Source organism: Pristiophorus japonicus, chromosome 15 (genome assembly GCF_044704955.1).
Source record: "Pristiophorus japonicus isolate sPriJap1 chromosome 15, sPriJap1.hap1, whole genome shotgun sequence".
Classification (NCBI taxonomy): Eukaryota; Metazoa; Chordata; class Chondrichthyes; family Pristiophoridae; genus Pristiophorus; species Pristiophorus japonicus.
The window spans coordinates 138334704-138360748 of record NC_091991.1 but is presented as its reverse complement, the minus strand read 5'-3'; the positions used below and the strand labels follow the sequence as shown (position 1 = coordinate 138360748).

Here is a 26045-nt window from a genome sequence, read left to right as displayed (position 1 = left end):
TAAAATTCCTATTACATATGAATTAAGGCACATTCAATAATTCTTTACATGTCTCCCCAAAAAATTAAAAGCTAGAAAATTAACAGATGCTCAGTGTTCCTCATTGCCTTACATTATTTTGATAGAGTATTACCAAGACAGAGTCTGTAGATCATACCCGCCTCCCCCACAAGTTATTTTCTAGAATTCCTGTTGTTGCCCTGCACAGTTAATATCTCCAGATGAGATCAGATTCTGAAGACCCGCTCCCTGGTCTCTGCCATTGTCACCTGAACAGTCCAGGGTGGCTCTCCTTCCCATTCTTCCCCTTTTCCTGAGGGGAGATTCTTGGTATTCAATCTGCTGTCCTCTTGTGGAGAACAACGGAGATCGGGAGACAACGATCATGGCAACTACAGGAATTAATCCTCTGTGGCACGGCACGTCGAAGGTCCAACACGCAATTACATTGTGCCTCAGTTTGTGATTATGTTTTTTTTTAAAAAGCAACAAAGTCATCAAAATTTTAAAAAATGACAACTGTTAAAATACCTTAAAATTAAAATAATTTCTATTTGTGATTTTGCATCTCGTCCACATTCTTCTAATGCAGTTAAAGATTGTCCCAAAAAGCAAAGGTGGATCAAGAAATGCCCAAAGTATAGAAACCCCAGATCGTCGTACTTGTATGCATCATGCTTAAATAAAGGAGGAATGTTAGAAATACACTTGGCCGCATCGGTGAATACTATTTTATACATCTAATATGTGGACTGTAAGAACTAATCATAATAGGATTTTAGCTATTAAAACATTTGTAATGGGGATGGTTTGATTTTACTCGATTGACAGTAGTTTCTTTTGGTGTACAGGAATTCAAGTTCCAACCCTTTCAAATTCAGAACAGTGCTGATGCAGGATTGTAAAATCCTGTCCACATGATGCACTTTCATACATGATTTTATGTCCTCTGGTTATAGGGAGGGTATTGGTATAATTGCGCAACTTATGTTTACCATTGCACCTCTTCTACTATAAGCTGTTATGGGCAATTCCTGCTCTAGGATTTTTTTCCCCTCATCTCTATTCCTTATTGGTTTTCCTGAACCACACACCACCCACAGCCAAGATGACATATAGCCTGTTCTCAAGCCTTCATCGATATCACTCTGAAACTAACCACTGCCCATGAAACTTTATCCCCAACAGTGTCGTCACCTGGAATTCCATTTGTGCCGTTAAATTGTTTAACTTCAGAGCCAACGGTCACTTAGTCAGTCAGCATTGTTGGGGCATGCATCAGGGTACTGGAAAATATTCCCCGTTAATACCACATTACAATTTGTCCAGTATCTATGTTCCCGGCAACCATTCAAATCAATGGTTGAGATTTCATCTGCTTACTCCCAGAAAACAGCCATTTAGATCATCACACCAATCTTGTTTCCAGCTCTTCAACTGGAGTTAACTATTCTATTCCAATTTCCCCGCCCTCTTTCCATAACCTTTTATTTTTTCTTTGCAAATACTTTTCCCTTTTAAACATATAGTCTCTGCCTCAACAGTCACTGGTGGTCATTCATTCCATGCTTGAAAAATCCTCGGAGGTAAAAAAAAATCTACCTTTTATCTATATATTATGAAAATTGGTTTGTCTTGTAATTTTTCCATTCAAAAGATTTATGTCAAAAGTATCAATGAGGGTTTTCAATGTTAATGGTGTCCACATTTAGTAGCATTTGTTTTGTCACATTTGTAACTGAGATTTGCCTTTAATGTGACAGCCTGCGATGCTAGAATACTTTATTTTAGGTCTTTGTGCAGTTTCACCTCTGGCACTATGGAGCACTAGCTGCTTCATCTCGGCTCCAAATTGTCTATATGAATGCGACTGCGACCTTTAACTTTTTAGAAATATAATTTTTTTAAATATTTAATTTTTTTCCCACCTGCTTAGGATATATTGGCTCAATACCAGCCGCAGCCTGCTTCCCCAACCTTCCAGAGCATAGGAATTTATAACAAAAAGATGACAGGAAGATTTTGAATACCCATCTATAAATCTTATTTAAAAAATCTTAGGTCTGCGTGTGTCCAATTATCTGCTGCCTTCTTACCCCACTTCACTTGAACACTAGATTTGTTCGAGTCCCAGTGTGCAGTGCCGCGAGATCGATTAGTTTCTTCTTTCTAAATGATAATCCCGAGACTATATCTTCCTTGTACTGATTTGCCAACCAGTGGAAACAATCATGCACTATTTACTCTCTCAAAGCCATTAATAATTTTGAAAACTTCCAACAGATCTTAATCTTCTCCTCTCCAGTGAAATAGCCTCAATTTTCCAAGTCTTTCTTCATAACTATAACTTCTCATTCCTATGATTCTAGTGAATTTTCTATATACCCCTTTCATGGCTGTAACATCTTTCCCATAATGAGTAGCATGAATCTATAAACAATACTTGAACCATGGTTTAACTAATGTCTTGAATAAATTCAACATCCATTTCCTTGCTGTTTTATTCAATGCTTCTATATATAAAACACAGAATCCCATTTGCCTTTTAATGGCCTTATTTAACTGCACTCTGACCTTCAAAATCCATGCATCTGCAACACTGTTCTTCCAATAATTCTTACTAACATACAAGAAAAAAAAACATTTCTGGTACTAGAATTCCACAAGGAACAAAGTCTCATACTGCAGGAACGGAATGATTTAACAGCTCTTCCACTGAGACATTGGACCAAATATACTGCACTCCTGGTTACAAATTAGGTTTTCAAGGAATGTGATATTTTTCCATCATTACGAAAGAAAGGAAAATCTCCCTTTGAAAATTCACACAGAATCATAGAAACATAGAAAATAGGTGCAGGAGCAGGCCATTCAGCCCTTCTAGCCTGCACCGCCATTCAATGAGTTCATGGCTGAACATGAAACTTCAGTACCCCCTTCCTGCTTTCTCGCACTGAACCCGGACGCACTGAACCCGGACACAATGACACGCACTGAACCCGGAAACACTGAACCCGGACACGCACTGAACCCTGACACAATGAACCCCGACACGCTGAACCCGGACACGCTGAACCCGGACACGCACTGAACCCGGACACGCACTGAACCTGGACACGCTGAAACCAGACACGCACTGAATGAGGAGTAAGGACTTCATCTAACTCCCTTTTGAATATATTTAGTGAATTGGCCTCAACTACTTTCTGTGGTAGAGAATTCCACAGGTTCACCACTCTCTGGGTGAAGAAGTTTCTCCTCATCTCGGTCCTAAATGGCTTACCCCTTATTCTCAGACTGTGACCCCTGGTTCTGGACTTCCCCAACATTGGGAACATTCTTCCTGCATCTAACCTGTCTAAACCCGTCAGAATTTTAAACGTTTCCATGAGGTCCCCTCTCATTCTTCTGAACTCCAGTGAATACAAGCCCAGTTGATCCAGTCTTTCTTGATAGGTCAGTCCCGCCATCCCGGGAATCAGTCTGGTGAATCTTCACTGCACTCCCTCAATAGCAAGAATGTCCTTCCTCAAGTTAGGAGACCAAAACTGTACACAATACTCCAGGTGTGGCCTCACCAAGGCCCTGTACAACTGTAGCAACACCTCCCTGCCCCTGTATTCAAATCCCCTCGCTATGAAGGCCAACATGCCATTTGCTTTCTTAACCGCCTGCTGTACCTGCATGCCAACCTTCAATGACTGATGTACCATGACACCCAGGTCTCGTTGCACCTTCCCTTTTCCTAATCTGTCACCATTCAGATAATAGTCTGTCTCTCTGTTTTTACCACCAAAGTGGATAACCTCACATTTATCCACATTATACTTCATCTGCCATGCATTTGCCCACTCACCTAACCTATCCAAGTCACTCTGCAGCCTAATAGCATCCTCCTCGCAGCTCACACTGCCACCCAACTTAGTGTCATCCGCAAATTTGGAGATACTGCATTTAATCCCCTCGTCTAAATCATTAATGTACAATGTAAACAGCTGGGGCCCCAGCACAGACCCTTGCGGCACCCCACTAGTCACTGCCTGCCATTCTGAAAAGTACCCATTTACTCCTACTCTTTGCTTCCTGTCTGACAACCAGTTCTCAATCCACGTCAGCACACTACCCCCAATCCCATGTGCTTTAACTTTGCACATTAATCTCTTGTGTGGGACCTTGTCGAAAGCCTTCTGAAAGTCCAAATATACCACATCAACTGGTTCTCCTTTGTCCACTTTACTGGAAACATCCTCAAAAAATTCCAGAAGATTTGTCAAGCATGATTTCCCTTTCACAAATCCATGCTGACTTGGACCTATCATGTCACCATTTTCCAGATGCACTGCTATGACATCCTTAATAATTGATTCCATCATTTTACCCACTACTGAGGTCAGGCTGACCGGTCTATAATTCCCTGTTTTCTCTCTCCCTCCTTTTTTTAAAAAAGTGGGGTTACATTGGCTACCCTCCACTCGATAGGAACTGATCCAAAGTCAATGGAATGTTGGAAAATGACTGTCAATGCATCCGCTATTTCCAAGGCCACCTCCTTAAGTACTCTGGGATGCAGTCCATCAGGCCCTGGGGATTTATCGGCCTTCAATCCCATCAATTTCCCCAACACAATTTCCCGACTAATAAAGATTTCCCTCAGTTCCCCCTCCTTACTAGACCCTCTGACCCCTTGTTTGTATCCTCCTTAGTGAATACCGAACCAAAGTACTTGAGAGAAGATTCTTTATTGGCAATCACACTCCCCTGGCTCCACCTGTCTGGTCAACTGTCTCCCTACTCATAGAACAGAAATTTATGGGACTCAGGCAGAAGTTATCAGGATTTGCACTATAACTAGGGATCAACTCAAACAGTCAACGAACACAAAGAAGATTGTGCTCCAGCCCCACATTAACGTAAATTGGATCCACAGTTTTCTTTGACAGGTTATTTAGTCCTGAGATTTGTATTACATCCATAGCAGCATTGGACATTTCATTTTTCTTCCACAGCCATATTTTGATATTGATATAGAAAGTGACACTTTTGTATCGTAGTGTAATAGACTCTTATATAGCCCCATTATTTTCTGGTCTATTATCAATGTTGTAGATCACCCACTTTTCCTATACATAGGATTGAAAGGAAAAGATTGCCATTTGAAATTGCAGTGAGTGGCGTTAAGACGACATGAACTGAAAAGATAGACATTTGTCAATGTGCTGAAGAATGCAGGTTGTGTGTTCTGGATAACTAAATTTGTTTGAGTTTTATTATACCTGTAGTTTATGATATTAGAGCTTCAATAGTGTATTTCACACTCCCAGCCACCATATATATCTTCAATACATACTGTGCGCATTTTATTCTCTCTAGAATATACCATATCTCATTCTCCATAATCTTAGTTTTTTTGATGAAAGCTCATGTCCTCATGCAATGCCGTTCTATAATAAGCCATAATGATACATGGTCAAGTGCCCAGGGATGGCTCTCCCTCCAATTTCCCAGGAGGCGCTTGGCCTCTGCTCAGCTTCTCCCTTTCACAGTACACCTCACTCAAATCCATCTCGCCTGAAAATCAGTCACTGTTCTACTACTTTATACCAAACCATACTGAATTTCAAAAGTGATGCATCAACACACGCCTTCCATTTCTCATTTATAGTTGTTCGGAGTCTCTCCAATTGGGATAATTCATTGTGCAGAAGCGTTTTTTTAAAATAAAAGCTTGTGTGAAAATTTAGTGCGAAGATGGAAAGGTCATGGTACCAAAAATCCTTTACACAAAAACGAGTGGACAAATATTAGGTAAATGTTAAAAAGACAGCAACTAACTAAACACTCCACTCTGGAGATTGGATATTTGTATGATTTGTTTGAGATATGAATTTTAGGGCACGACTTATGAGGTCATTGGTTTTCATCCCAAGTGTCATGTGGCGCCATTGAACCAGTCTTTGAGTATTATTTTTTTGAAACATTTGTTTGAAATCCCACCAGATTGCCTGGAATTTTTCTTCTACATCCAGATCTAAAAGTTTGGGACAATCTTTAAAAGGAACAGGATATTAGGTTACTGCATGTTTGCTGAGATCTGGCAGCGATAGTTTAGACTGCCTGGTGACAGACCTGTCCCGCTGCTCTCCTGCGTCACTGCTGCGGTGGCGGCTGAACACACCTGGTCAGCTAGATTTTGCACAGGTTTAACTGGAGGTGGTGCCTCATTGCTGATAGTAGAGAAGGGAACGAAAGGTGGCGTGAAGTGCGAGAAGCCGGCCTCCAAAAGCCTGGACAGAGTAGGGGCTCCTAACACAAAGTGCACAAAGAAACATACAAGGCTAATGCAGACAGGCAACAGGAACCATTTTCAATATACATGTCCTTTATTTAGTTAAATGACAACTAAACCCACTGAGAACTGAACTTTCTTAATATATTTCATGCATAAGCATGTAGTAAAGATTATAATGAAAACACAGTGCCGAACAACGACAACAACTAGACCTATCCCAAACTATGCTATGTACACAAGAGCAACTAGGTCTATCCCATTCTGTAGTACTGTATGCAATGCAAGAAACCAGACTTGTTTTTGCTTTTGGTACAATACAAAATGACAGTAGAATTCTCATGCCAGTACTGCCATATGGAATGACAGTGCCTTGATTTACCCCTATTTGTTCACAATGACAGCGATTAGCTATATCCCCATCTATGATAATGCATGCCAGAGCAAACATTTATGACATCACACAATGTAACAAGTGACTGGACCAATTTCTGTAACCACATAGAATGAAAGTGAACAAGTGTCCATGACAAATAACAAACATTTAATCCTGGACTACCTTGTAACACGAAGCAAACTGCAATGATTACAGGATTAAGGGACGAGGAAAATAAATGAAAATGATACGGCTGCTGTCGCCCACATTCTAGTAATCGATTCCTAGGAGCTGGACGTACACCTGCCTTCCCAACCAGAAGGCTATGAGCACCTACACCAACACTATTCACTACCTTCAGGAGGAGAGAAATGGGGGCGAGGGAGCAGCTTTACCAAAATAAGAAAAATCTGTTACCTAAAGGCTGTTTCAACTGGATAACATTCAATCACAAACTGAAAACCAGTAATTGTTGTTCACTCAGACACCAGAATATGAAGTAGGTAATTCCAAGTGACGATGAAAGATAGGCAGTATATATCCAAGCTAGAATAGTGCAAGTCTTGTGAACTTGCAGGTTATGGTGTTCGTATGATTTTGCTGTTCTTGTGCTTCTTAATGGTACAGCTCACAGGGCTGGGAAGTGCTGTCGAAGTAAGCTTGCTGAATTGCTGCAGTGCATCCCGTAAATAGTATATACTGTAGGCAGAGCTCACTGATGGTGAATGGCATGAATAATGAGTTCAGCAGTGGGGGCTGACCAAGCTGACTGCTTTGTCCTGATTGGTGTCAAGCTTCTTGGGGATTGTTGCAGTTGTACCCAAGTAGATCAGTGCCAAGTATTCCATCGCACTTCTGACTTGAGCCTTGTAGATGGTGGAGGGGTATTGAGGGGTCAGAAGGTGAGCACTAAGTCACTGCCCTGCTCTTGTAGCCACAATATTGATATCTCTGGTCTAATTGTGCTTTTGGTCAAGTGACCCCAGGATGTTGATGATGGGAATCTGGTAATGGGCCTGCCATTGAAGGTCAGAAGGAGGTGGTGATTAACCTGGGTCATTGCTTGGCATTTACATGGCATGGATGTTACCTTCCACAGGCTGGCATGAGCTGTTCCATTATTGGAAGCTTTTTGAATGGAGCTGAAAACTGCAATCTTCAGCAAACAGCTTCACCTTTGACCCTGACGCAGGGAAGATCATTGATGAAGCAACAACTTGCACTTATATAGCGTCTTTAACATAGTTAAAAACATCCCAAGGTGCTTCACAGGAGTGTTACCAGACAAAATATGACAGCTGAATATGGTTGGGTCAAGGATGTTGCCTCAAGGATTCCAGGAGCGATGTTCTGGGGCTACGATGATTTGCCTCCGACGACCATAATAATCATCCTGTGTATCAGGTATGACCCCAGCCACTGAAGGATTTTCATGTTGACCTCAGTTTTGCTAGGGTTCCTTGGCACTCAGCCGAATGCTACCTCGTCACCTGCAAGGTCTGCATCAAGACTGTGACAAGGTTGCAAGCCAAGCAATTCTGGCAGAACCTGAACTGAGCATTAGGGAGCAGGTTATTAATGAGTCGTCGTCACCTTCTTTTGTATGGTAGTAGCAAAGCAAATCAAATGTCAATATCCAAGTTGGATAACCGGGCCAAAGCTTCCAGTGCAACAGCGTGGATATCTTGTAAGCTACCTTCAAATTTCCTCTGAGGGCAGTGCTCAATGATGTGCTGCAGGGTCTGAAGAGGAGGCTCCAGTCACATGATGGGAATGCTTTAATCTTCTACCTATGGAGAAGGTAGCAGCATCTGCCTTAACCAGTTGATGGTTGTCCATTGTTTGCAAGGAAGGTTTGATTCTTCAAGTTGTACTGTGGGGTCCTCTATAAAAGGAATCCATTCCGTATGTCGCAGTTCTTCCAAGCATTGCCATCAGTCAAGGCTGAAGGGAGATCACTGAAGGGCTTCGGTGATGGTCCAAAATGGCCTTCTAGATTTGAAACGGGTTGATGGTAGGTTGTTCAAGTTGGCCTGTCTTTGCTGGTGTAATGGTTGTATTCTCTGGAGACTGCATATTTGCGGCGTAGATGTGGTGGTGCGATGTTTGCAAGCACAGGCAGCCATGATAAAAGCATACCGGTGATAATTCTTGTAGTCTAATTCAGCTGGACATCAATGGATTTGACATGCGGACGATAGCCATGCCGGAGAACAGAGTACACCAGGGCAAGTGCTGCAGTATAGAGGGTTTGAGCGTCTGCAGCCCATGAGGATCCGGCGAGTTTCTGGATCAATTTGACCCTACTCTTTAGTTTCTTCCAAAAGACCTGGAGTTGTTCTCTATATGACAGGATGCAATCAAATATAGGAGGGTTTTTGGGTACGGTTCATCTCTGCGCCGCAAAAGGAGACTTTCAAAGCTTGGTTTGCTTGATGGGTGTTAAGATGGGTGTTAAGGTGGATTGTCGCAGTGACAGTCTTTCACGGATTTGGCCAGAGTCGCCATCGGCAGAAGTAGGCCTCCATCTTTTGTAAATTACTGGTCAGGGTCTCTTTGGTGATGGACAGATGTGTTTTGCATGGCTTAGGCAATGTTATCAACGTACACGAATTTGAGGGATTATGGTTCGGGCAGATCACTGAGATTAATGGTTTGCTTGATAGGACTATTGATTACATTTTATCATCACTTGGTTGATGATTGAAATGATGCTGATAGGGTAGTAATTGGCTTGTGGATAGGACATATGTGGGCAATTTTCCACATTGTTGGAATCGCCAGTGTCATAGCTGCACTGGAATAGCTTGGCTCTTTCTCCCCTCCTGGTTAGTTCAGTTGTGCAAATTATCAGCATTATAGCAGGATACTGTCAGGGCCCCATAGCCTTTTCTCTTGTCTTCTGCATTTGACTACATCTTAATGTCACACAGAGTGAATCAAATTAGTTGGACACTGCCATCACTGTAATATGTTTGGCTAAAGAATTTTGCAAACACTCAAGCCTGGTCTGTTGCACATGTATTGGGCACTGCCATAGTTTACGATGACAATGATCATGAAGCCTCATCCTCCCGTTATCTGCCTGATGGTAAGTAACCAACTTGATGATAGGGCTCTGATTTGTTGGTTGTGGAATCACTTAGCTTGGTCTATAATCTATTGCTTTTGGTGTTTCACATGTATTGTAGCTTTGAGCCTCGAAGATATGCCTAGCCCTTCTACACTCCCCAATGAACCAGCGTTCATCTCCTGTATTGATGGAGATGGATGAACATGCTGGGACATGAGATTACAGATTGTGGTGCTATACAATTTCCATGCTGATGGCCCACAGGGTCGCATGAAAATTTGGGATGCTAGATCTGTGCTTATCCAGTCCCATTTAGCACGGTAGCAATGCCACACTAAAAGATGGAGGGACCAGATAGAGATTTTGTCTTCACAAGAATGGTGCAACAATCACTCCTATCTATGCCATTACAAACAGATTTGTCTGTGACAGGTAGGCTGGTGGAGGGCACGGTCAAGCAGGTAATTCGTTATTGTAGGCTCCCTCACCACTTGACTCAGACCCAATCGATCCTTCAACACTTAGCCAGTTTGGTCAGTGGTGGTATGACCAAGCCACTCCTAGTGGCAAATGAGTGCAACTGTGGCAGGCTGTTGCTTGCCTAGTCTGTCAAGCTCTTCCAACCTGGGCACCAGTTCACACATGTTGGTGATGAAGACTTTGCAAGGTGCCCAAGTTTTGTCTGGACCAATGCCTTGGTCGTTGCCAATAGATCCATTTGATATTTCTCTTATTGTTCTGTAACGGTTGTTTACCAAGTGATGTGCTATACCATATCAGAGAGCCAACCAAAACTCAGATTTTTTATTTTCTTTTCCTTCACAGAAAAGATTTGTGGATTGAGTTATGTTTAAGTGCTGTGCTTGAAAACAAACTGAACTTGTACAGGCACAAAAAATAGCTGCAGGCATTGAAGATATATAATAGCGTAAGACAAAGTAGTTTGTGGATTGTCACAAGAGAGAGAGTCAGCTACCTCATTCCAGGCCCAATAAGCCAGGTGTTCTCTTTAAACCCAAACCACAAAGGAGGAAGACAGGTCGCCAGTATTATTGACAAGCCTGTGTGCATCGGTGGGATGGGAACACACAGCGAAAAGGAAAGGACACAGGGGAAGTCAGATTGTAAAAAGTCTGTTGAATGTAGGCCTGTGGTCTGAAGCTGGAAACTAAAAGTGCAGATCAGATTCTGTGGTTAGAGAGAAAGGTGTGCCCAAAACAATTAAGTTAGCCCACAAATGCATGATATCTTCCTCCTCATTTTGAAGACAGAATTGAGATCAAGCTAAATTGAATATCCTTTGACTGTTACGCTGTATATTAACTTGCAGTCTGAGAGATAAAGCAGCTTAACAATTTGTATCTAGCTGTGTTTTCACCAAGTATTTCAGACCATCTTCATAGAAGGCCATGTGCAAAAGACATGATCATCTATTGTACACTATAGTATAATTAGATAGAAAAATCGTAGTATCATACAGCATAGGAGACCATTCAGCCCATCTGTATCTTTGTTGGCTCTTTGAAAGAACTATCCAGTCCCATAGTTCCGCCCCTCATTAAAAACAATGGTGATCACAATTTTGCTGCATTATTGCCCGTTTTCATACTGAAGACACTTCCAAATAATGGGTGGAAGTGGTTTGATTTAATGCTGATAGATTGTTTTCTTTAAAAGTTGCTGGCAAGCGTACACATGGGTCAGTCTGCAGTTAAAGAACAGGCTCAGCAAACCCATGAAATCCCTGCACTCAAATTCATAACAACATGGTCTAAACGGAAGCAATCCGACTGATTCCACCAAGACAAGATCGTCCTTGTGGGAGTAGTACTTTGGATGAGCGCCATACTGCAACTTCGCATAAAAAAGTTTTAAGTCTTTACATTGCCTTCCTGTTTACGTATTCATCAAATTGCTGGAAAAAAAGAACACACCACTTCCAATTTGCTGTCATGCACACTGTGGCATAGTCTAATTGGAAAAGCAGAAAATAATAAATAAATATGATCAGTGCGCTAGACTGCTAAATTTCTGGTGTGCATCGCCGATATTGCTGTTGCAAGAAAATCTGGGCCCATATTGTGGAACTAGATAGGTGTCCAGACTAGGTAGGGGTAGCAGATCTCCCTCCCTCAAGGGGATTAAAGAACACTTCGGTTTTTACAACAACTCGATCATTTTTTCTGGTGCTGGCCCATAAATTACCAGATATATTGAACACAATTTTGTAACTTGCCATGATGGGATTTGAACCCACGATCACGGAGTTTTGACTTCAGTACCTGAATCAATAAGCTACTGTGCACTGCATCAATGTAATGACATATCACATGAACTATAAGTCATAATGGAATTGAATATGAGCACAAGTGTCAAAGAGACAGACAGACACCAAAAGAAGAAAAACAAATCTTGATTAATAAACTTTTGGTCATGCCAACAAGACTTTTTTGAAAAATATGGTATTTATATATAGACAAGGGTGAGGGGTTGAAAAGGGGGCGAGAGCGAGAGCAAAAGCATCAAATATTACTAAACAGTTTAATTTTAAAAGTTACCTTCCATTCAGATCAATAGTTCTTATTCCATAATGTAATCTGAAAGTATGGTCATTTCCACATTTCCCTTTGTCTCAGTTATCTAAAGTAAGGCTTAGTAATGGGTATTATTGAAAAACCAATCTTTAATACTAATTTACATAAAAGGGACCACCTGCCAATGCAAATCAGCTCAAATCTCACTTTTGGCTAAAGCTACATGCAGTGGATATCAGTCAATAGGACAATGATAAATTAATTCTAACTATAAATACAAGGACTCTAAACCACAAATTGATGTTCCTGTGTGTGAACAAAATCAGATGAAACAATCTGCTATAAAGTTGATATAACAAACCTACCATGTTTCTATTATAAATAGCACTGATCTGGGCATGAATAACAGTAAAAAAGTGTTACCTGCAGGTGCTGGGGATACTGGTACACTGGTACAAGTTGGCTGTAGCTCTGGAACATGCAGAGTTGACACACCTGTTCCCATTTCAACATGAACATTAGGACTAGTAATATGGCTGGAATTCACCTGGAGCTCAGCTTCACTGACCTAAAACAGCGAGGGGGGCAAAAGACAGACACTGCCTATTATTATGATGTGATTGGCACATCATCCACTGATGTGGTAAGCGACATGTACTTGATAACAATCAATATAGAATAGATACTTCTTAAGGCTGACTGCAAAAGCAGGTTTGATTCTGTATTTGAGAGCGAGCCATAATTAATATGCGTAATAGTATTTGTTATCTGGTAACGAAAGGACCAAAGAACAATGCATGTCCCATCACAGGACACCGTACATCAAGTAGGTTATAGTAGTGACAGATTATACTTGCCATATAATTAATTTTGTCTTTGAAACAGTGCAATTCCTTACCTCCCACAAACCTTTCCAATCTACATGCTTTTAAACCCATTACTACTCGATTTACCTAATCCTCTTTTCAATCTTGGTGGTATCCTGCACAATGGGCCTTTGCCCTTCACTTAGGTTTCTTAAAACAAACCTGCTGGTTACTTACAAGCCGAGGACTGGTAGGCAGGAGACTCCCTTTTTTCAGGAGCTCAGACAGCAATGGAGAGGGTGGAGGCGTGGCCTTCTGTCCCAGTAATTTTTTCTGGGGAGAATCCTCCAGAACTGGAGTCAGAGGAGTTTCAAGGTTAGTGGAGTTAACAGTGGGTCCAGGAGTCTCAGGGGCCGAGATCACTGGAATAGTCGAAGCACTTCCAATGTTCATCGACACCAGCTGTACAAGGAAAAGACAAACTCTTACATACCCTTCTAAATAAGCAATAAGCGTACACACATACCAGTGCAAGATTTACTTTCAGTCAGGACGAGCACATCTACAGTTTAATAGTCATCATAATGAAATGGAAATCTAGTATAGGGGAACATACAAGGAAGTGGTTTCCTCATTATTAGATTATCTGCCTAGACCTTCCTTATTCAGTAAATGTAGTTCTTCAACCCCCACATATAAAAGTCATTTTTTAAATGTATTTGTGTGAGAATGGAGAACACTGGGATATGGTCACTGCAGAGGAGCCATGCAAGTGCAGGATTGTCCTCCAGTTTCCACTGCATAAAACAACAACCTCCATTGATATAGCATTTTTAACATATTGGCCCAGAAATTGCGGCCTCCCCAGGTCCGTACGGAGTTTCTACGGACGCAGGAAGGCATCGGAAAAGCCGGTTTTCGGCACGCAATGCACATGCGCTGAAAACCGGCTTTTCCAATCTGTCAGTTTCTGGCTCGACAGATCTCCCGAAGACATTCCCACGGCAGAGATTGGGCTATTTGCCCATCTCTTGCCCTGCGAATGTCCTTAAAACTCTTGCGTCTGGTAAAAGCAGGCGCATAGCCTACTTTTACCAGTGGATGAGTTTAAAAACATAAAAACATGAAAATAAAATTTAAAAATACATATGTTAAAAACCCTGCCCACTTAGGTAATTTAATTTTAAACCACAATTAAAACTTTAAAAAAAATTAGCAAATTGTTTTTTCTCAAATATTTCTAACAACTTTAATTTCTATACTGTATTTATGGGAGGTGTTTTATTAATGTTTTTAGTGTTTGGGTATATTTCTTATTCATAGTAATAGGAGTTTCGGACTGAACGAAACTCCTATTACTATGAATATACTATACCCGATTGACTACCTAGAGCCATGTGACTCCAGCTCTAGGCCTGCGCATGTCCCGACATGCACGCGCTGTGACGCAGTCAGGAGAGGCCTCCGGACTGAGATCTCGCATGGGCGCAGCAGCTTCAGGTAGGTGCGCTTTTTTAAAAAAAATAGAATCTAGTCGAACGCCCACAGGAAGGAGAAATCGAGATTTCTGGGCCAAGATAACATCCCACAGCGCTTGTCGTGAGGGTTTTCAAACAAAATTTGACAGCAAGCCACATAAGGAAATGAGGACAGGTGACCAAAAGCTTGGTCAAAGAGGCAGGTTTTAAGGTGCGTCTGAAAGGAGGAGAGGTAGAGGTGTAGGGAGGGAATTCCAGAGCTTCGGCCCTAGCTGAAGGCACAGCCTCCAATGGTGGAGTGATTAAAATTGAGAATGTGCAAGAAGCCAGAAATGAAGGAACGCAGAGATCTCAAAGGGTTTTAGGAAGTTGCAGAGATAGGAAGGGGAGAAGCCATGGAGAGATTTGAAAACAAGGATGAGAATTTTTAAATTGAGGCATTGCTGCACTGGGAGCAAATGTAGGCCAGTGCGTACAGGGTGATAGGTGAACTGAACTTGGTGCGAGTTAGGATACGGACAGAAAAGTTTTGGATGAGCTCTAGTGTACAGAGGCTACAAGAAGGGAGGCCGGCCAGGAGATTATTGGAACAATCGAGTCCAGAGGTAACAAAGGCAGGATGAGGGATTCAGCAGCAGATGACCTGGCACGGAGACGGACAAACTTAGAGTAGGTGGTCTTGGTAATGGAGCGGACAAACTCATCTCGGGGTCAAATAGGATGGCAAGTTTGCGAATGGTCGAGTTCAGCCTCAGATAGTGACCCGGGAGAGATGGGAGTTGGTAGCCAGGGAATGGAGTTTACGGCAGAGACCGAAGACAATGGCTTGAGTCTTCCCAATATTTAGTTAAAGGTAGTAGATGAGCAGAAATTCCTCTTTTTCTTATGGTACACGTCAAGTCTTTTACAAGTAAGCAGCAGCAGCAATGTCAAAATCAGGATCTACACACACACACACAAACGGAAAGGTGCAAGTTCACTCAGGCAGAAAGAAGATTTAACAATATTCAAAAGAATAAGAGAAGTAAACTTACAGTAGATAATTGAATATGCTTCACTTGTTGAACCTCCACACAGAAGTGAATTATATCAAGTACATAATGTTGTGGGGTGAGTATATTGTTTTTCACTAGTTAAACATCTGGGCCACTTGAGGCCAACGTTTCAAGTTATCATAATCTTTTTACTTTTGTTTCAACTGTCAGGTGTTCAGGTGTTGGATCCAGCTTATATTTGGTTTTCTGATAAAGATGAAAAGTTTATACCTAAAACTGTAACTGAGTTTTCAGCTGTTATGGGAAATTCAGGTCAGTCTATTTATCACTTCTAATGCCAACTCCCAAACATCACTTCTGACCACCCAACTACCCTTCCTGGCCACCCCCCATCCTCAGCTAGCTGCTCGTCCAATACCTCCTTTTCCCAAGACACCATCATGCTCCCTTTTAAAACTGCTGGCATGACCCCCACCCCCCTCAAAAAAAACCCTCAACCCAACCATTCTTTCCAACTACTGCCCTATCTCTAACCTTTCTTCTTGAAGGTTCTCAAATATGTTGCCATCTCCCAGCTACTTGCCCACCTCTCCCAAAACTCCACATCTGAGTCTCTTTAAACGTTAACAAGACCATACCTCTCAATCTACAAACTTTAACAGTGAGGGACATAGCTAAAAAAAAAAACAGGGGGAAATGGACAAGCTTTTTTTCTAACATGTAATGCTATTAATATTAAGACAAGCCAATGGGGATCAGTTTAACCCAACTTGCCTGGCGGGAAACTGACAGGATTAGATCAGCCACCCATTTTACAGCTTAGCCAATTTTACTTAATTGACTGCCACGGAAAGTAACATTGGGAGATTGTGGAAGGGGATGCCAATCCTGTTAATTTCCTGCTGGGCGGGTTAGGCTAAAGTCGACAAACCACTGGAATCCACTAGTGATCCAAAGTCCACATTCGACACCCTTTCCCCTACCCTTTTCTGCCTAGCCTCGAATTCTTCCCTCCATAGTCGCAGGTTGCCCCTCCAGTGGTGCTAGGCCACAGTAATCCAACCCCCACCCCAATGCTGCCAAACTCCAGATCACTGCCCCAGTTAAGAACATAAGAAAATAGGAGCAGAAGGAGGCCATCCAGCCCCTTGAGCCTGCTCCGCCATTCAATAAGATCATGGCTGATCTGATCCTGGCCTCAACTCCACATCCCCACTCTCTCCCTATAACCCATAATACAGGGGTCTCTCAGCATTGATGTCAGGAGGATTGAAGGGCAGGGGACGAGATTGTGGTCTTTTTGGAGACATCAGAGGTCCCTTTGCCAATGATGTTGTCTCGATCCTCCAAGTGCCTCTCAGGACTTTCCTAATATCATTGCTAGCCTTGAACCAGCTCTTTTGTTTTAGCTAGTTTAAAGTGTGAATGTGCTATCACATCTAGTAATTACATCAGTAGCATATCTTTGCACTTTAACTAAAAAGGACAAATTGGCTGAAAGTTGGCAATGGCTTTGAGAAATTCATGATGGGCCACGATCTTTCAGCTCAGTTCTGCCTTTTCCGATGCCACCGTAACCTAGGGCATTGGCTACCATGTACTCTCTCTCCATGAACGACACACCCCATTCTCCACCTCCCACCTGCTTACTGATGTCCCTTCGAGCTTCTCTATTCTGTTCATCAGCTACCCAGGACTCAGCCACAAATCTGCCTGGTCTTTCTCCTTCCCCTTATTTATCTGAATTGCGGAATCCAATCCAAAAACGTTGATAAAAATCCTGAAATGCAATATAGTAAATGGAATTTCACTTATTCAGCTGCCTTGAAGAACAGCATTGGTCTTTACTTAGAACTGACTTTCAGTTGTACATTGATTTCTGAGTGGTCAGCTTGTTCACAGCTGTGCCAGCTTTTTTGACGTTTGTAAGTTCTGCCAAACCCAATGACCATTCCCTCAATCCTGCTAAATACTAGGTACCTAACACATATAGTCTTTCTTTGTATTCTTACCTTTAAAAGACAACAGGTTATAAAAGATATATTATATCGAAAATAATTTAACGGCCGTTCATTTCCTTTTCAGAATATACTGGACAGGAGTTGAGGATTTCAATCCCCAAAGCGATTCCACGATATCATAAAAACAGAATTTGACTTTTCAGCCCTGATATTATGCCCTACAACATATAGCACTTACTATTGCTATAAAATATCAAATTCTCCAAATGAATGTGAACAAAATCATGGGAGATTTGCTAGCAATATCTGAAAAGTTTCACTGATATAGTGTGCACTTCCTGTCATTCTTCAGCGTATCCTCCGACTTACTGTGAGCAACACCAAGGGAACTCAAGGTATAAAATACATAGATATATTCAGTAACTGGATCTCCCATGACATTGTTCATTGTAAAACGGCAGATCCTCTGACTCACTATGATGGGATGTTACCAGAATACAGCTGGGAATCTGTTGCAGGAAGTGTGGCACTTACTGGAAATGCATGTTATACACAAGACTTTTATATTACAGATAATCAGCAGGAGTTAGAGCACTTGGATTCTTTTATCAGCTTAAGATCTCTTATTCCAGTATTGGGTGTTTATTAGAACCAGTTAAGTGAAGGGACAAAACCAAGCACCAATAATAGCAGCTGATAAACCCACATGGTTTTGATCTAAACTCCAAAGAATACATTCCTTAACTGTATATTTATGCTTCGTCATTAACTACAGCCCATTAATTATAGTCTCTTTTTATGTGAATTAAGTTCATCCAAGGAACAACATACATTTTGGGTCGCAGCACAGGGACAAACTGAACAAGCATCACAAAGGGAAGATAGTCTCATACATACACTAGTGTGGCTCTCCTCACTCGCCTGTGGTGTATCTGTCACAGAGTAGTCTATCCCAGGAGAACTTGACTCCAGTGGGGACCGGATGGTCAGGCTTAGTCTTTTCGGAGCATTTTTTGCTGCTTGGTGGGCTACAACAAACAAAACGGTATTTCAATTTTTTTTTTTTAAAAACAAGCAAATTCTCAAGTAAGCTTTCCCTTTCAAAAAAGTAGCAAGATTATCATTTGCCTACTTGTCAGTTGTCTTTAATACTTGCATACCATGCTTCATTGAATGGAAAGTAAAATAACCTGACCACATGATATACCCACATCAGTGGCTGCACAGATAGTGGATGCATTGGTTGTATTCTACCAAAATTCCCTGGATTCTGGGGCTGTCCTAGCGGATTGGAAAACCGCGAATGTAAAGCCCTTATTTAAAAAAGGAGAGACACAAAAAGCAGAAAACTATAGACCAGTTAGCCTAACATCTGTCGTTGGGAAAATGCTGGAGTCCATTATTAAGGAAGCAGCAGTGGGACATTTGGAAAAGCATAATTCAATCAAGCAGAGTCAGCATAATTTTATGAAAGGGAAAATCATGTTTGACAAATTTGCTGGAGTTCTTGAGGATGTAACGAGCAGGGTGGATAAGGGGGAACCAGTAGATGTGGTGTATTTGGATTTCCAGAAGGCACTCGATAAGGTGCCACATAAAAGTTCACGGGGTTGGGGGTAATATATTAGCATGGATAGAGGATTGGCTAACAGAAAAAGAGAGTCAGGAAAAATGGGTAATTTGTCAATTGGCAAACAGTGACTTGTGGGATGCCGCAGGGATTGGTGCGAAGTCCTCAACTATTTACAATCTATATTAATGGCTTGGATGAAGGGACCGAGTGTAATGTAGCCAAGTTTGCTGATAATACAAAGATGGGTGGGAAAGTTAATTGTGAGGAGGACACAAAAAATCTGCCAAGGGACAAGCTGAGTGAGTGGGCAAAAATTTGGCAGATGGAGTATAATGTGGGAAAACGTGAGGTTATCCACTTTGGCAGAAAGAATAGAAAAGCAAATTATAATTTAAATGGAGAAAAATTGCAAAGTGCTGCAGTACAGAGGGACCTGGGGGTTCTTGTGCATGAAACAAAAAATGTTAGTATGCAGGTACAGCAAGTGATCAGGAAGACAAATGGAATGTTAGCCTGTATTGCAAGGGAGAGTATAAAAGCAGAGAAGTGTACAACTGTGCAGGGTAGTGCTGAGGCCACACCTAGAGTACTGCATACAGTTTTAGTCTCTGTATTTAAGGAAGGATATACTTGCATTGGAGGATGTTCAGAGAAGGTTCACTAGGTTGATTCCAGAGATGAGGGGGTTGACTTAGGAGGATAGGTTGGGCCTATACACATTGGAGTTCAGAAGAATGAAAGGTGATATTGAAATATATAAGATAATGAGGGGGCTCGACAAGGTGGATGCAGAGAGGATATTTCCACTCATAGGGGACATAGCTTCAGAATCAAGGGTCACTCATTTAAAACTGAGATGGAGGAATTTCTTCTCTCAGAGGGTTGTAAATCTATGGAATTCTCTGCCTCAGAGAGTTGTGGAGGCTGGGTCATTGAATATATTTAAGATGGAGGTAGATTTTTGCGCAATAAGGGAATAAAGGGCATGGGGAGTGGGCAGGGAAGTGGAGCCGAGTCCATGATCAGATCAGTCATGATCTTATTAAATGGCAGAGCAGGCTCGAGGGGCCAGGTGGCCTACTCCTGCTCCTATTTCTTATGTTCTTATGTAATATTAAGGCCACTGTGTCCCAGCTGGGAGTCAATTTAATTGGTGAGAAAGGGTAGATTGTCATGCAGAATGAGCTTAGATATGAAAGACATTTCCACAACTGTGAAATATCAGTTCAGAAAAGGGATAAGCAACAACTGCACAGATTATTAAAACTCAAAGCATTTATTACCCACGATGTGTCAGTTGGTAATTGTACCATACAGTGTGCCACTGAGTTGTACAGACCAGGAAGGTCTGTATTAACTTAGCTGAGCTCAGCTGAACCAGTGCAAATATGCCTCAATATCCTTGGGATGGTGAACAGCTGTGGTTCCACTGCTGAAGTCTATCCAGTAATCTATGCATCTGGTGACCTTCAACGTTGAACAGCCTCAATTGCTAAATGCACACCGGAAAAATAGAACAGAAAAAAAGCTACCAATGTCAAAACAGATCTCAAAGAAAATTATCGAACACCAGAAATCTCAGTTACGCCATTATCAGGTGACTTTAGGCTGAGTAAAGGAGCCATTCCAGTGATTTTCAGGTCGGCTGTGGTTCTCAAAGCTCAGTTGAAAATGAACTGAAATAAAAATTGTATTACAACTTCTGCAACATGAGTTTCAGGGTTATAATGCATTTGTATCCTACAACTCCAGCGTCCTCCTTGCACCCCCAATAACTTCGTCACACGTCTCCCTGTTCCTTGCCCACCCCACCCCGGTTTGGGAACCTGCTTTAACTGAAGTCTCTTTTCCAGATTGTGTTCTGATACTGTCAATCCTCTCACTTTTACCAAAGCACAGGAAGCAAATTAACCATCTATTAGGAAAGTCTTAACCAGGACATCAGGAGAACCCGCAACTCTGCTTCGAATAGTACTACAAGATTTTCTTTTAAATCTACCTGAATGGACTTATGGGGTCTCAGTTTAATGTTTCATCTGAAAGTCAGTACAAGCGTAGCATCCCGAATCCAGAACCCTCGGGACCGAGGCCATTTCAGATTTTGCATTTTGCCGGATTTTGGAACGTCTTTCTGACGCCACGAATCCGGAAATACCCGAGACCAGGTTCAGGTATTTCTGGATTTTGGAATGTCAAAAAGGGGATTGGGGGGGTACCTGTCGAGGAGCTGTTCAGGCCGTCCGGGGCCCGCCGAGAAGGTCGCCGTCAGGTCAGGCCGGCCCCGCCAGGACCCTATAGAATTGCAGTACTCAAATTCTCTTGTAAGAAAGGCCAACATACAATTTGCTTTCTTAATTGCTTGCTGTACCTGCATGTTAACTTTCAGTGAACCGTGTACAAGGACACCCAGGTTCCTCTGAACACTAACACCTCCCAATTTCTCACCATTTAAAAAATACTCTGCTTTCCTATTTTTCCTACCAAAGTGGATAACTTCACATTATGGCCCTGAAATTGTGGCCTCTCTGGGTGCGTACAATGTGCGCATGAAGAGGCCCCGCAAGTTCTGGGTTTAGGCGCGCAAAGTGCATATGCTGAAATCCGGCACTTGTGAACTGTCAAAATTTATTTTGACAATTCCAGCACATCCCCGGGAGAAGGGCCTTCATGGGCAGAGATATGAGTTATTTGCCCAACTCTTGTTCAGCGAATGTCCTTAAAACCCTTACGCCTGCTTTTACCAGCGCAAGAGTTTTAAAAGATAGAAAGTAAAATGTTATCAATTATTTTTCTACTAAAAACCCAGTCATTAAGGCAAGTTTATTTTCACCCCTATTAAAACATTCAAAACATTTCAAAAAAATAAGTGTCTAAAATATTGAATTAAATTCAATTTCAATTAATTTTAAATATGTGAATGTTTTTTTTATTTATTTAAAGTGTATGTGTTTTTGGGGTATCCCATAGAAATGGTGATCACCATACAAACGGAACTCACCATTACTGTGAATGGGGATACGCCATTTTCATTGGTTGGTCCAGCCCATGTGATCCCAGGTTGCACATACGCTCCTGGAATATGTGGGCCTCTGCGCTGGGCTGTGCATGGAGGCCTCGCAGCGCAAGTGTTCATTCCTCCGGCACCAGCAGGTACATTTGTACATTTTTGTGGTCGGAGGCATCGACCGCAATTTCAGGGACAATATTCCATTTGTCATGTTCTTGCCCACTCGCTTAGCCTGTCTATATCCTCTTGAAGTATCTTTGCATCCTCCTCACAACTAATATTTCTATATAATGCATCCTTGATAAATAATTGATACTTGTGTAATAAATTTGAATTCATAAATGGCTCATACCCTGATAAGCACTTTCTGTTGCACGTCGCTTCATTTCAGCCTCCTCTTCCTCATGTTTCTTCTTTCTAAAATAAAAGGGAAAAAAGCTAAGATCTCAGTTTTATAAAACAACTATAATTCACATCGGAGATCTCCACGCAGAAAATGCAAATATTCTGACTTTGGTTTCACTGCTACAACATAAAACTAATACTTGCAAATTGTTTCATATTTTCTATACTTACACAGTGATATCATTCCAAGTCTCCTGAAGTTTACTATCTACATGGCCAGCCTGGATCAGCTCTGCTTCTCTCTTTATTGTTCTATGGAATCCAAATTTAAACATGAATTAAAAGTGTGTTGCAACTTTGAAGCTCATTAGTGGTGAACACCGACACTTTCCACCTCATAACATTGCAGGACTATTAGTTATTAACTCTCATCATTACTTACAATGTCCAACTACAGGAACCTAAACAAGCAGAAAACAAACCTTGTGGGACAGCCTGGATGGACCAGTAGGTCTTTTCCTGACCATCATTTCCATATACACTAGCATGCCACTCACATTTTTAATACCAAGAGATGGGCCAACTAATCTGGGTACTTAGGCCCCAAGTTTCCACACGCGGCGAAAAAGGCGCCCCTCAGAGCTGGGCACCTGTTTTTCGCGCCAAAAAAAAACGCGGTATTCTCGAGCTCCTTGCAGCTCGATGTCTGCTTGGTGCGGCGCACAGGGGGTGGAGCCTACCACTCATGCCGATTTTGTAAGTAGGAGGGGGCGGTACAATTTAAATATGAGTTTTTTTGGTGCCAGCAACCCTGCGCGTGTGCATTGGAGCGTTCGCGCAGTCTGAAGTAAACATTGGCACTCGGCCATTTTTAAAAGTGCTGCAGAAAAAGTGAAAATTTGTTTATTGAACCCTTGCAAAGGCTTGTATTTTAATTTTCTTGATATTTCTGTGTGTGAGGGATTGCTTTTAGCAGTCAGTCCCCCTCACAGCTAGAAGGCTGCTGCTGCTCCCGACCAGCCACTGGCGCCGCTGCAATCCCATGGCCGAATGGCCTCAAGTCCGTCCGGTGCTGCATCTTCGCGGGGAATGAAGGCCTGCCTCAAGCACCAAGGCTGCTTGCTGCCTGCCCCTGTCCCCGAGACCGACGCCACACCGCTGCCTGAAGCGCTGCTTGCTGCCTGCCCAGAGACCGATGCCACACCGCTGCCTGAAAGGCCTGCCTGAAGCACTTTCACACAGGTAGGAACATGGTTTATTTAATCTTTTCTTTGCTTATAAATTTTTATTCAGGTTGGATTTATTTGTATAATATTTGTGTAAGTATAACTAAGGATTGATTGTAGAATTTAATGACTTCCCTTCCCCCCCCACCTCGTTCCCAACGCCGAATGTAACCTGCGCCTGATTTTTTAAAGTGTAGACAAGGTTTTTTCAAGTGTACAAAAATCTTCACTTGCTCCATTCTAAGTTAGTTTGGAATACGTTTTCACTGGAAACTTTCAAATCCGGCGTCAGTGGCTGGACACGCCCCCTTTTGAAAAAATAATTCAGTTCCAAAGTGAAACTGTTCTACCTGACTAGAACTGCAGAAAACTAAATGTGGAGAATTCCGATTTCTAAGATACTCCGTTCTACACCAGTTGCTCCTAAAAATCAGGAGCAAATCACGTGGAAACTTGGGGCCTTAATGAGCATCTCAAAATGTTTATGCATTGAGAAATTCTTGGAATTTGCATGTCCCTCATTAAAAACATTTTCCACATTTGTGGCCATATAATTACTTGCCATTTCGGACTTACATATTCTACAATCTCTTCCAATATGTGGAATTAAAAGAAAACATTCCATCAATGCAGAATATTTATTTTCTTACACCTTCTTAATTCTTACCTTTCCATGCATCCTAATATTGACTGGGATAGTAATAGTGTAAAGGACAAAGAAGGGGAAGAATTTCTGAAGTGTGGTCAGGAGAAATTTCTTGATCAGCATGTTTCCAGCCCAACGAGGAAGGAGGCATTGCTGGATCTGATTTTGGGAAATGAGATGGGTCAAGTGGAGCAAGTGTCAGTAGGGGAACATTTAGGGAACAGTGATCATAGTGTCAGAAGGTTTAGATTAGCTATGAAAAAGGACATGGAGCAATCTAGAGTAAAAATACTTAATTGGATGAAGGCAAATTTCGGTGGATTGAGAACGGATCTGGCTGGGTAAATTGGAATCAAAGATTGACAGGCAAAACTGTAATTAAACAATGGGCTGCCTTTAAAGAGATGTATTGGGTACATTCGAGGTACATTCCCACGAGGGGGAAAGATAGGGTAACTAAAGCCAAATCTCCCTGGATGATGAAAGAGTTAGAGAGTAAGATGAAGCCGAAAAATAGCATGCATGACAAATGTCAGGTTGAGAATACAAGTGAGAATCAGTCTGAATATAGAAAGTTCAGAGGAGAAGTGAAAAAGAAAATAAGAGGGGCAGAGAGTGAATATGAAAATAGATTGGCACCAAACATAAAAAGGAATTTAAAAGTCATCTGTAGGCATATATATAGTAAACAGGTAGTAAGAGGAGGGGTGGGCCAATAAGGGATCAAAAAGGAGACCTACACATGGGGACAGAGGGCATGGCTGAGGTACTAAATGAGTACTTTACATGTGTCTTCACCAAGGAAGACGATGTTGCCAAAGTCCTAGTGAACGAGAAGGTAGTGGAGATACTGAATGAAATAAAAATTGATAAAGAGGAGGTACTCGAAAGGCTGCGTGTACTTAAAGTTGATAAGTCACCAGGACTTATTCATGGGATGCATCCTAGGATGCTGAGGGAAGTTAGAGGAAATTGCAGAAGTACTGGCCAAAATCTTACAATCCCCCTTAGATATAGGGGTGGTGTCAGGGGACTGGAGAATTACAAATGTTACCTCCTTGTTCAAAAAAGGGTAAACCCAGCCAGTAAACTACAGACCAGTCAGTTTAACCTCAGTAGTGGGGAAGCTTTTAGAAACGATCAGGGACAAAGTTAATAGTCACTTGGACAAGTGTGGCCTAATTAAGGAAAGCAAGCATGGGTTTGTTAAAGGCAAATCGTGTTCAACTAACTTGATTGAGATTTTGATGAGGGAACAGAGGGTTGATGAGGGCAATTCGGTTGAAGTGGTGTACATGGACTTCCAAAAGGCATTTGATAAAGTGCCACATAATAAGCTTTCCAGCAAAGTTGACGCCCACGGAATAAAAGGGACAATGGCAGCATGGATACGAAATTGGCTAAGTAACAGGAAACAGAGAGTAGTGGTGAAGTGGAATATTAGTGGTTTTTCAGACTGGAGAAAGGTATACAGTGGTGTTTCCAAGGAGTTGGTACTCGGACCACTGCGTATCTTGATATATATTAATGACATGGACTTGGGTGCACAGGGCACAATTTCAAAATTTGAAGATGACACAAAACTTGAAAGTATAGTGAACAGTGAGGAGGGTAGTGATAAGGCTTCGACAGGTTGGTGAAATGGGTTGACATATGGCAGATGAAATTTAATGCTGAAAAGTGCAAAGCGATAAACATTTTGGTAGGGTGAACATGAGGCAATATAAACCAAAGGGTAC

At 41.8% G+C, this 26045-nt stretch overlaps 1 protein-coding gene across 2 annotated transcripts in view; it reads right to left on the bottom strand.

Annotated features, from left to right (window-relative positions):
- Positions 1–26045, bottom strand: part of LOC139281067 (bromodomain-containing protein 8-like) — a 124843-nt gene that overhangs the window by 87523 nt on the left and 11275 nt on the right. For both annotated transcript variants that reach the window (XM_070900974.1, XM_070900975.1), the window contains exons 6-11: positions 22666–22746; positions 22442–22506; positions 18407–18537; positions 13313–13537; positions 12693–12837; positions 6127–6303 (exon numbers count right to left, since the gene is read on the bottom strand). In XM_070900974.1, the coding sequence (XP_070757075.1) occupies positions 6127–6303; positions 12693–12837; positions 13313–13537; positions 18407–18537; positions 22442–22506; positions 22666–22746 (824 nt within the window). The remainder of the gene's footprint in view (positions 1–6126; positions 6304–12692; positions 12838–13312; positions 13538–18406; positions 18538–22441; positions 22507–22665; positions 22747–26045) is intronic.